The sequence below is a fragment of the Salmo salar genome, chromosome ssa09 (genome assembly GCF_905237065.1).
Source record: "Salmo salar chromosome ssa09, Ssal_v3.1, whole genome shotgun sequence".
Taxonomy (NCBI): Eukaryota; Metazoa; Chordata; class Actinopteri; order Salmoniformes; family Salmonidae; genus Salmo; species Salmo salar.
In genome coordinates, this window is record NC_059450.1 from 27,143,491 (window position 1) to 27,154,736 (window position 11,246).

At 42.5% G+C, this 11,246-nt stretch overlaps 1 protein-coding gene across 3 annotated transcripts in view; it reads left to right on the forward strand.

Moving 5' to 3' along the window:
• The window catches only part of LOC106611118 (syntaxin-binding protein 6), a 143,560-nt gene extending 137,322 nt beyond the window's left edge, over positions 1 to 6,238 (forward strand). For all 3 annotated transcript variants that reach the window (XM_014210983.2, XM_014210985.2, XM_014210986.2), the window contains one exon: positions 4,745 to 6,238. In XM_014210983.2, the coding sequence (XP_014066458.1) occupies positions 4,745 to 4,768 (24 nt within the window). In that variant the 3' untranslated portion in view covers positions 4,769 to 6,238. The remainder of the gene's footprint in view (positions 1 to 4,744) is intronic.
• The last annotated feature ends 5,008 nt before the right edge of the window (positions 6,239 to 11,246 follow it).

Genomic DNA, 11,246 nt, shown 5'->3' on the forward strand with positions numbered 1-11,246 from the left:
CTCCTCCACATCTCCTGATGTACTGGCCTGTCTCCTGGTAGCGCCTCCATGCTCTGGACACTACGCTGACAGACACAGCAAACCTTCTTGCCACAGCTCGCATTGATGTGCCATCCTGGATGAGCTGCACTACCTGAGCCACTTGTGTGGGTTGTAGACTCCGTCTCATGCTACCACCTAGAGTGAAAGCACCGCCAGCATTCCAAAGTGACCAAAACATCAGCCAGGAAGCATAGGAACTGAGAAGTGGTCTGTGGTCACCACCTGCAGAACCACTCCTTTATTGGGGGTGTCTTGCTAATTGCCTATAATTTCCACCTGTTGTCTATTCCATTTGCACAACAGCATGTGAAATGTATTGTCAATCAGTGTTGCTTCCTAAGTGGACAGTTTGATTTCACAGAAGTGTGATTGACTTGGAGTTACATTGTGTTGTTTAAGTGTTCCCTTTATTTTTTTGAGGAGTGTATATAGTCACGCTTCACATACACTATATATACAAAAGTATGTGGACACCCCTTCAAATGAGTGGATTTGGCTGTTTCAGCCACACCCGTTGCTGACAGGTGTAAAAGTCGTGCACACAGCCATGCAATCTCCATAGACAAACATTGGCAGTAGAATGGCCTTACTGAAGAGCTCAGTGACTTTCAACGTAGCATGTCATAGGATGCCACCTTTCCAACAAGTCAGTTCCTCAATGCTAGAGCTGCCCCGGTCAACTGTAAGTGCTGTATTGTGAAGTGGAAACGCCTAGGCACAGCAGCGAAGTGGCTCACAGAATGGGACCGCCAAGTGCTAAAGCGCGTAAATATCGCCTAGTCTCGGTTGCAACACTCACGACAGAGTTTCAAACAGCCTCTGGAAGCAACGTCAGCACAATAACTTTTCATCGGGAGCTTCATGAAATGGGTTTCCATGACCGAGCAGTTGCACACAAGCCTAAGATCACCATGCGCAATGCCAAGCATCGGCTGGAGTGTCGTAAACCTCACTGCCATTGGACTCTGGAGTAGTGGAAACTCTTTGTCTGGAGTGATGAATCACGCTTCACTGTCTGACAGACTAATCTGGGTTTGGCGGATGCAAGGAGAGCACTACCTGCCCGAATGCATAGTGCCAAATGTAAAGTTTGGTGGAGGAGGAATGATGGTCTGGGATTGTTTTTCATAGTTTGATCTAGAGCCCTGACCTCAATCCCATCGAACACCTTTGGGATGAATTAGAACGCCGACTGCGAGCCAGGCCTTATCGCCCAACATCAATGCCTGACTTCACTAATGCTCTTGTGGCTGAATGGAAGCAAGTCCCGGCAACAATGTTCCAATATCTATTGGAAAGCCTTCCCAGAAGAGTGGAGACTGTTATAGCAGTAAAGGGGGGACCAACTCCATATTAATCCCCATGATTTTGTAATGTGATATTCAACAAGCACGTGTCCACATACTTTTGGCCATGTAGTGTATCATACCACATTACAAGGGCTAGAGGAGTTTTTCATAACCACATAAACTGAACAGAATAACCTTACTAGTAATACATGTTACCAGAGGTATAGGCTATACCACATAATGGTACTATGTAACCCACATTTCCCCATTGTCTTTGACTAACAATTCATCCCACACTGATTTTCTGTAAACTCAGTTTGAGCTCTAAACTCAGCAAAAAGATCAAATGCTGTTCTCCATGCTCAGGTGATTCAGTCTAAGTGGTTAGTTTGTTGCTTTTGGCTGCCCAGCAGGGTATTTCACTAGCTAGATGTTCTTATTAAGAATCCCATCTCTTCACTTATTGTTTACTTCCACCATCTATTCTCTCTATCCCAGCTATTCTCCATGGGCTTCTCTCATCCTCTTAATCCAACAGTATCCCTCACACAAGGAGAACTAATCAACCGCTGATTAACCATACCATTATCATAATATGGTTTTGCTGCAAAAACAGGAAATAAATTGTAAAGGAAATTATTTGTAAAAATACAAATCGTGCTCCGCTTCTAACTCACGACTGTGATCGATTCCAATAACTTTTAAAGTAACTATAATTATCTTTGACCCGGCTTCTTGAACCTCCTGTAAAAACGGGATCACCCAACTTTGGTGACCCACTGTTCCAGATAGAGAGCATGTGCTCTGGAAGTATTCAACCCCTTTGTAATGGCAAGCCTAAATAAGTTCAGGAGTAGAAATGTGCTTAACAGATCACATAAGTTGCATGGACTCATTCCGTGTTCAATAATAGTGGTTAACATGATTTCTGAATGACTACCGTATCTCTTTACCACATGCATACAATTATCTGTGAAGTCTCTTAATCCAGTATTGAATTTCAAGCGAAGATTAAACGAGAAAGACCAGGGAGGCACCGATTGGTAGATAAAATAAAAAAGGAAATGCTGAATATCCTTTTGAGCATGGGGAAGTTCATAATTTCACTTTGGATGGTGTATCAATACACCCAGTCACTACAATTATACAGGCGTCCTTCCTAATTCAGTTGCTGGAGAGAAAGGAAACTGCTCAGGGATTTCACCATGAGCCCAGTGGTGATTTTGAATCAGTTAGAGTTTAATGGTTGTGATATGAGTATATTGAGGATGGATCAGCAACATTGTAGTTACTCCACAATACTAACCTAATTGACAGAGTGGAAAGAAGGAAGCCTGTACAGAATAAAAATATTCCAAAACGTTCATCCTGTTTGCAACAAGGCACTTAAGTAATACTGCCAAATATGTGGCAAGGAAATTAACTTTTTGTCCTGAATACAAAGTGTTATGTTTGGGGCAAATCCAGCACATCACTGAGTACCACTCTGCATATTTTCAAGCATGGTGGTGGCTGCATCATGTTATGGGTATTGTCATCAGCAACAATTGGGGATTGTTTCAGGATAAAAAAAATGGAATAAAGCAAAGCACAGGCAAAATCCTAGAGGAAAACCAGGTTCAGTCTGTTTTCCACTAGACACTTGGAGATTAATTCACCTTTTAGCAGGACAATAAACTAAAACACAAGGCCAAATCTACGCTGAAGTTGCTTACCAAGACAATGTTCCTGAGTGTTCTAGTTACAGATTTGACCTAAATCGGCTTGAAAATCTATGGCAAGACTTGAAAATGGCAGTCTGGCAATGATCAACAATCAACTTGACAGAGGTTGAAGAATTTTGAATGGAATAATGGGCAAATATAGTACAATCCAGGTGTGCAAAGCTCTTAGAGACTTACCCAAAGACTCACAGCTGTAATCGCTGCCAAAGGTGCTTCTACAAAGTATTGACTCGGGTGTGAATACTTATGTAAATTAGATATTTATGTATTTCATTTTCAATAAATGTGCAAACATTTCTAAAACATTTTTTCACTTTGTCATTATGGAGTATTGTGTGTAGATGGGTGAGATTTTTTAATCAATTCTGAATTCAGGTTGTAACGCAACAAAATGTGTAATAAGTCAAGGGGTATGAATTCTTTCTGAAGGCACTAACTCCCCATACAGATAAGACACTCCATCCACTTCCACATTGAGCTCCAGCAATTAGATGCTGCATTTTGTGAACCATTTAACTAATTAGTTGTCTTGCAGTTTTAGTCTTGCACTCACTAAAGCATGTTTGTTAAAAGATGCAACCCTATAATGTACGTGGTTAACCACTGGTAGGAAGGTGATGTTAGCTAGCTACAGTAAATATATTCTGAAACATCTTATCTGACTGGTCATAACATTGAACAATATTTAGTTCATGTTTTGAAAGATGTATCTTTCCCCCTCTTCAGTTTTTGATGTTAAGTAAAAGTTGGGAACATCCTGTATCTGCTAACTGCGCTACTTTCCCCCCCTGTAATGCCATTGAACAAGACACCACGTCTCCCTCTTTCTACCTGTGATCCAGTATACTTTAGTTCAATTTGAGAACATATGGTATCTTGTAGTGGACTCAATAACTGTTAAGGTGACCTGTAGCGGGAAACAACACTGCAGATTCAGTCAGTCTGTCTCTGCAGTGTCTCCCACCTGCTGAGGCTCTGTGTGACATCAGTCCATTAGCACCACTGTTGAGCTCTCACCATCCCCACAGAAGGAGCTATGGCCGTCTGGTCTGTGCTGCAGCTCTGCTGCCCCCACTTGTTAGCTCTGGAGATTTCACCCACCTCTATTTTGAAAGATAGGTGTGTGTCTGTGTGTGTGAGAGAGAGATTTAGATTGGTGGACCTGGCCTTCTCCTTAATGAGCCTCCAGTCAAGCCCACTAGAACTCTCTTTAATGAGATGAAGTCTGAGTGACCAGTCACTTCCTGATGAAAACACTGGGTCGTGGGCCGCTTACCAACGCCTGGGGAATAACACCACCCTAATAGCTATTATTCCTTTCTGCCTAGAGAATAGACCCTGCTTGTCCTTGTTCTACTACTCACCATGCCAACCACTTTAGCCTCCACCAGGTGGGAAACAAAGTAGTATCAATGAGGTTCTTTTACTTGTATTTGTTGGTGGTCAGATTTTAATGTGCTAGCTAACTTCAGAATTTATTTTTGTTTTTGCAGTTTCCAGAAATTAATAGATTTTTTTTATCTTATTGTGTTTTGTATCAATTATTTTTGGGAACCCCATAGGGGGTTGAAGAAATGTTCACTTAAATTGCTTTCTCATTTCACTTAGTCACTGCATGATGTTTATATATCTCCACATGGCTGACGTGCTCTCGTTTTGTTCCTTCCCCTCTCTTTTTCCTCTCCACAGCTGGCCATGAAGCATAAGTGTTAAACTTTGGGGAGAGGGGTCCACCAAGCGTGCCAGACGCCATAGGACGGGTTTCAGATTGCATTATTTGTATTTATTGTAACGAAGGTAACATTTATTTGTTTCTAACGAAGAAGATCTGATGACGAGGAGGGGGGAGAGAAAGAGGGAGGGAACACAGATGAGACAGTTGAGAGCAAATGTTTCACGGCTAACTCTTCTTTTACTCCCTCCATTGCTCCCAAAGTACTCCTTGACCTTACTGTGACAAATCATGGAAATGACTGACTATGGTCACTGCCCTCCCCACCCCAACACACACACACACACACACACACACACACACACACACACACACACACACACACACACACACACACACACACACACACACACGCAAACACCACCACCGTCCAAATCCCCCTAAAAGGAACAGGTCTTCAACTCCCTCAAAGAAGTGACTTTACATATGGTGCTGGAAGAGGAGAATATAACTGCAGCAGAGTGTATGACATGACACATGCGTATCATATGATGGCTATTTTACTGTACTTAGAGTCAGCAATGTACACCCCAGTATGTGAACATCAACTTGTCAAAAGGAGATGAGCTCTTCACTCTCTTTTGTTGTTTGACTATTTGGCATCATATTGTTTTGATAAGCTCATTGGTGCATACATTCATTTCAGACATAGTATTAGCCAAATGTGTGGAGGACATTCATGTTGCTTCTAAAAACTACTGCTGCAAGCTTACATTTCAACCAATATGGTATGTTTTCCAAGTTTAATGTTCTGCAAAACAGTCTGTGAGCTATTCATTAAAGTGACCAAGGGTTCAGGTGCATGGTCTACCAAAATACACTTTCATTACAAAAGGTTGAATAAAACAAAAAACAAGCATTTAGGCTTCACTGTTGGTATTTCTTAAGTGTTATTGAAGCACTTGGTTGTATGGACGAGATCAGATGGTTTATTGTAAGGTAAGAGACTACAATATCGTTGTAAATTAGCTTCGACTAGTGTAACAAGCTTATAAGACTGTAATCAGATAATTCTACCACAATTTACAATGTAATTGGTGTCGAATCATCCCTGTAAATATAATTTTGATTGTAACCCTTTCAACTCCAACCTTGGTCACATTTTGTACTTATAGTTTAACTTGTGTTTATATAAAGTTTTTTGTTCTGATATGTAAAACAGCATATTGACACATCACTAGCAGCATTGTACAATATTGGTCTGCATTCACTGTGTGTAACCGTGGCTTCCTTACAAGCAATTTGAAGCAACTAAACCACCCGCAGTGTGGATATGTCTTGTTTATTACGCTTATCTTTTGGATTTGTCCAACCGTCACAATGCACTGACAACCTTACCTTGCAGAGAGCACTGTTAAGTTCTTACTGAAATTCTAGTTGCCTCAAATTCAAATCCGCTTCATCCTTACATTTTGGATGTTAATTGTTTTAATAAAAAATATTGAAAGTCATTTGTCTGATGGTTATGAAATGTTTTTGTTGCAATTGCAAGCTACTTAGTCATTTTGTCTACACTCCATAGGTCAGTGAAGAAGTCATCATCCTTTTACAGTTCATATGACTAGCTAAGGTCCCTAAACAGTCCAAGTGCAATGGTTCTATATCGGTGTTTTTAAACGTACTGTTTCATAAGTACTTCAACAGCATTTAGTTTGACTTGAGCAGTATGAATGTGTTATGATAACACTCATGGTAACCCAAGGTAACACTGCCTTGCTAGATCGATAACCAAAAGGAGAAGATCAATAATGTTTTGTACCAGGTTTGAAAGAGGGGGTTGTTCCTTAAGATGTATGGTGCTTGTTGGAAGTGGATTGTGTGAGGAATACAGAAGGCCACAGTACTGTATGTAGAATAGGCTAATGGAATGAAAAGGTAGTTATTATAGATGGTCTCAATACTAGGCACATCTAATACAGACTTATACCATTATTTTCAAGGAAACATCACAGACCAATACTTTTTAGAGTTTGAAGGTCACACATTGAATTATTCCAAAACCTCTGTGCACACCTTTGCACACCTATAAACCTCCTTGTTTATATAAGATTACATACCATCTAAATAAACACAGTCTCAAGTCTGTCTTTAAATTGTTGCCGATGTTTGCTTTTTTGGATGTGAAATTCTGTAGTAAAAACTAGAAAAAATAATGGGAGGGGCATGTATACTGTATAGGTCATTGAAGTTTGTGTATCACCCAGTTATCCACTACTGGGGTCTTTGTTGTAGAGCTAGCATTCTTACCACGGTGACACAGCATGTGTGCAGGCTTCTATGTCTAAGTGTCTGTACTGAACAAAAATATAAACGCAACATGTAAAGTGTTGGTCCCATGTTTCATGAGCTGAAATAAGATCCCAGAAATGTTCCATATGCCAAAAAAAAAGGCTTATTTCTCAGATTTTGTGCACACATTTGTTTACATCCCTGTTAGGGAGCATTTATCATTTGCCAAGATAATCCATCCACCTGACAGGTGTGGCGTGTCAAGAAGATGATTAAACAGCATGGTCATTACACAGGTGCACCTTGTTCTGTGGACAATAAAAGGTCACTCTAAAATGTGCAGTTCGTCACACAACACAGTGCTACAGATGTCTCAGGTTTTGAGGAAGCATGCAATTGGCTTGCTGACTGCAGGAATGTCCACCAGAGCTGTTGTGAGAGAATTGAATGTTAATTTCTCTACCATAAGCCGCCTCCAACTTTGTTTTAGAGAATTGGTCCGTAATTCCAACCGGCTTTACAACTGCAGACCACATGTAACCACGACCTCCACATCCGGCTTCTTCACCTGCGGGATCATCTAAGTCCAGCCACCTGGACAGCTGATGAAACAGGTGTATTTCTGTCTCTAATGAAGACCTTTTGCAGGGAAAAATGCATTGATTGGCTGGGTCTGGCTCCCAATTGGGTGCGCCCCTGCCCAGTCATGTGAAATCTATAGATTATGGCCGAATGAATTTATTTCAGTTGATTGATTTCCTTATATGAATTCTTAGAAATTATTGCATGTTGCATTTATATTTTTGTTCTGTCTAGAAAGCCCCCTCAGCAGTTAGCCCCAAATGTGACTTCTATTAATTTCCCCCTTTCAAGCTCTGCTGTACTTACTATGCCTTAGCTTGGTGGGACAACCACATATCAATCTTAAAAGTAATGCACTAACTGTAAGTCGCTCTCTGAGTATTACTGAAATGTAATACTCAGATTTGGGGCAAATATAAATTAACACGATTCAACTATTGAGGACGTTTCAAGTGATGCTATTCAAATGAATTATCCATGTTATTCCACAGACCAGATCTGGAGAAGTGTATGTAGTAATTAAATCTCTCAACAATAGAACAGCAATGCGGACGGAAAGCTAATCCAGACTCCCAGATGAAGTCTTAAATCTTGACAGCATCAAAATGATCCTCCCGTTCTCACCCACCCACTAATAGTGCTTTAAATCCAAAATGAATAATGCCGTCTTTTTGACAAGCAGGGGAGTGGGGTACGGTAATGATGTAGAAATACATGATATATTTTTACTGCCCGAGAGGGTAACTAAGTACCCCATAAAACATCTCCAGAGCGGGGCTCTCCTGTTGTAACTCTCTCCTCCAACAGCCACTGAATCCTCCTCCTCTCCCCTCCATTCCTCCCTTCATTTTTTTGTATTTCCCTATATAGAAGCCTTCCGAAAGCCTTAACAGTGGAGGCTAGTGGGAGGAGCTATATGAGGACGGGCTCATTGTGATGGCTAGAATGGAATAAATGGAACTGAGTCAAACGTGGTTTCCATATGTTTGATACCGTTCCATTTATACCATTCCAGCCATTACAATGAGCGGGTTCTCCTGAAGCTCCTCCACCAGCCTCTGACCCTGGAATCCCTCCATAGGGTCATTATGACAGTGGCATTGACTGTATTGTACTGTGTGTATTTTCTACAGCCACTGAATCATCCTCCCTCCTCCATTCCTTCCTTCCTTCCATTCCTTCCTTCCTAAAAACCAATAACCCACCTGCTCCCTGCCCTGTCATGAAGGAGCCTGGGCTTGTTTTTTAAAGGCTGATGGGTCTGCTGCAGCCTCTCCTCTCCCAATGCACACTAGCACATTTTACTTCAGGTAGTTCACGACGATGCTCGAGCTAAACCTGACCCTGTCCTCATCGCAGCTGCTCATTGATCGCCTGCTAGATTTTAGCTACTAACCAGGGTGTCAGGAGACTATTTGGAAATGGGCACCCATCTGTACCTGGTTTCCCCAGATCGAATTTGGTCTCTGAGGAAAAGGAACTTCAAACCCAGTGCAGAGAAACAGAGGTCCTTGTGGGCTGATTTATTATACTGTATGCCCAAGGGCTGGATGAGAGTTGTATTGTACTTCCATAGTTAACCACTAGAGGGAGTAAAGGCCTATCAGAAATGTTCCAGTCCCCAGGCATACAGTACGCTAATAGTTTTCACTTTATTGCCTATTGCTCAACAGACAAACACGTGTGTGTGATTTGTCTTTGGTGGATACAATGACCATTGACTGTAGTAGAGAGGTGTGAACCACTGGCTGATTGAGGGATGTTCGAAAACCTAATAATTGACCACATTACCTACCGAGAGAGTTTTCAATTGTATTCTTTGTAGCTGTTTACATACCACCACAGTCAGAGGCTGGCACTAAGACAGCATTGAATGAGCTGTATTCCACCATAAACAAACAAGAAAAAGGTCACCCAGAGGCGGTGCTCCTAATAGCCAGGGACTTTAATGCAGGGAAACTTAAATCCATTTTACCAAATTTCTATTAGCATGTTAAATGTGTAACCAGAGAAAAATAACTCTGGACCACCTATACTCCACACACAGACGCATACAAAGCTCTCCCTCACCCTCCATTTGGCAAATCTAACCATAATTCTATCCTCCTGATTCCTGCTTACAAGTAAAAATTAAAGCAGGAAGCACCAGCGACTAGATCAGTAAAAAAAGTGGTCAGAGAAAGCAGAAGCTAAGCTACAGGACTGTTTTGCTAGCACAGACTGGAATATGTTCCGGGATTCCTCCACTGGCATTGAGGAGTAGACCACATCAGTCATTGGCTTCATCAATAAGTGCATTGATGACGTCATCCCCACACTGACTGTACTTACATACCCCAACCAGAAGCCATGGAATACAGGCAGCATCCACACTGAGCTAAAGGCTAGAGCTTATAAGAAATTCCACTATACCCTCCAATGAACCATCAAACAAGCAAAGTGTCAATACAGGACTAAGATTGAATCGTACTACACCGGCTTCGATGCTTGTTGGATATGGCAGGGCTTGCAAACCATTACAGACTACAAAGAGAAGCACAGCCGAGAGCTGTCCAGTGACACGAGCCTACCAGACGAGCTAAACTACTTATCGGCTCACTTCGAGGCACATAACACTGAAACATGCATGAGAGCACCAGCTGTTCCGGAGGACTGTGTGATCACGCTCTCCGCAGCCGATGTGAGTAAGACCTTTAAGCAGGTCAACATTCACAAGGCCACATGGCCAGACGCATTACCAGGACGTGTACTGCGAGCATGCGCTGACCAACTGGCAAGTGTCTTCACTGACATTTTCAACCTCTCCCTGTCCGAGTCTGTAATACCAACATATTTTAAGCAAACCACCATAGTCCCTGTGCCCAAGAACACTAAGGTAACCTGCCTAAATGACTACCGACCCGTAGCACTCACGTTTGTAGCCATGAAGGGCTTTGAAAGGCTGGTCATGGCTCACATCAACACCATCATCCCAGAAACCCTAGACCCACTCCAATTTGCATACCGCCCCCAACAGATCCACAGATGATACAATCTCCATTGCACTCCACACTGCCCTTTCCCACCTGGACAAAAGGAACACCTATGTGAGAATGCTATTCATTGACTACAGCTCAGCGTTCAACACCATAGTGCCCTCAAAGCTCATCAATAAGCTTAGGTCCCTGGGACTAAACACCTCCCTCTGCAACTGGATCCTGGACTTCCTGACGGGCAGCCCCCAGGTGGCGAGGGTAAGTAACAACACATCTGCCACGCTGATCTTCAACACAGGGGCCCCTCAGGGGTACGTGCTCAGTCCCCTCCTGTACTCCCTGTTCACTCATGACTGCATGGCCAGGCACGACTTCAACACCATCATTAAATTTGCCGATGACACAACAGTGCTAGGCCTGATCACCGACAACGACGAGACAGCCTATAAGGGAGGAGGTCAGAGATATGGCCGTGTGGTGCCAGGACAACAACCTCTCCCTCAACGTGATCAAGACAAAGGAGATGATTGTGGACTACAGGAAAAAGTGGACTGAGCACGCCCCCATTCTCATCGACAGGGCTGCAGTGGAGCAGGTTGAGAGCTTCAAGTTCCTCGGTGTCCACATCACCAACAAACTAACATGGTCCAAGCACACCAAGACAGTCATGAAG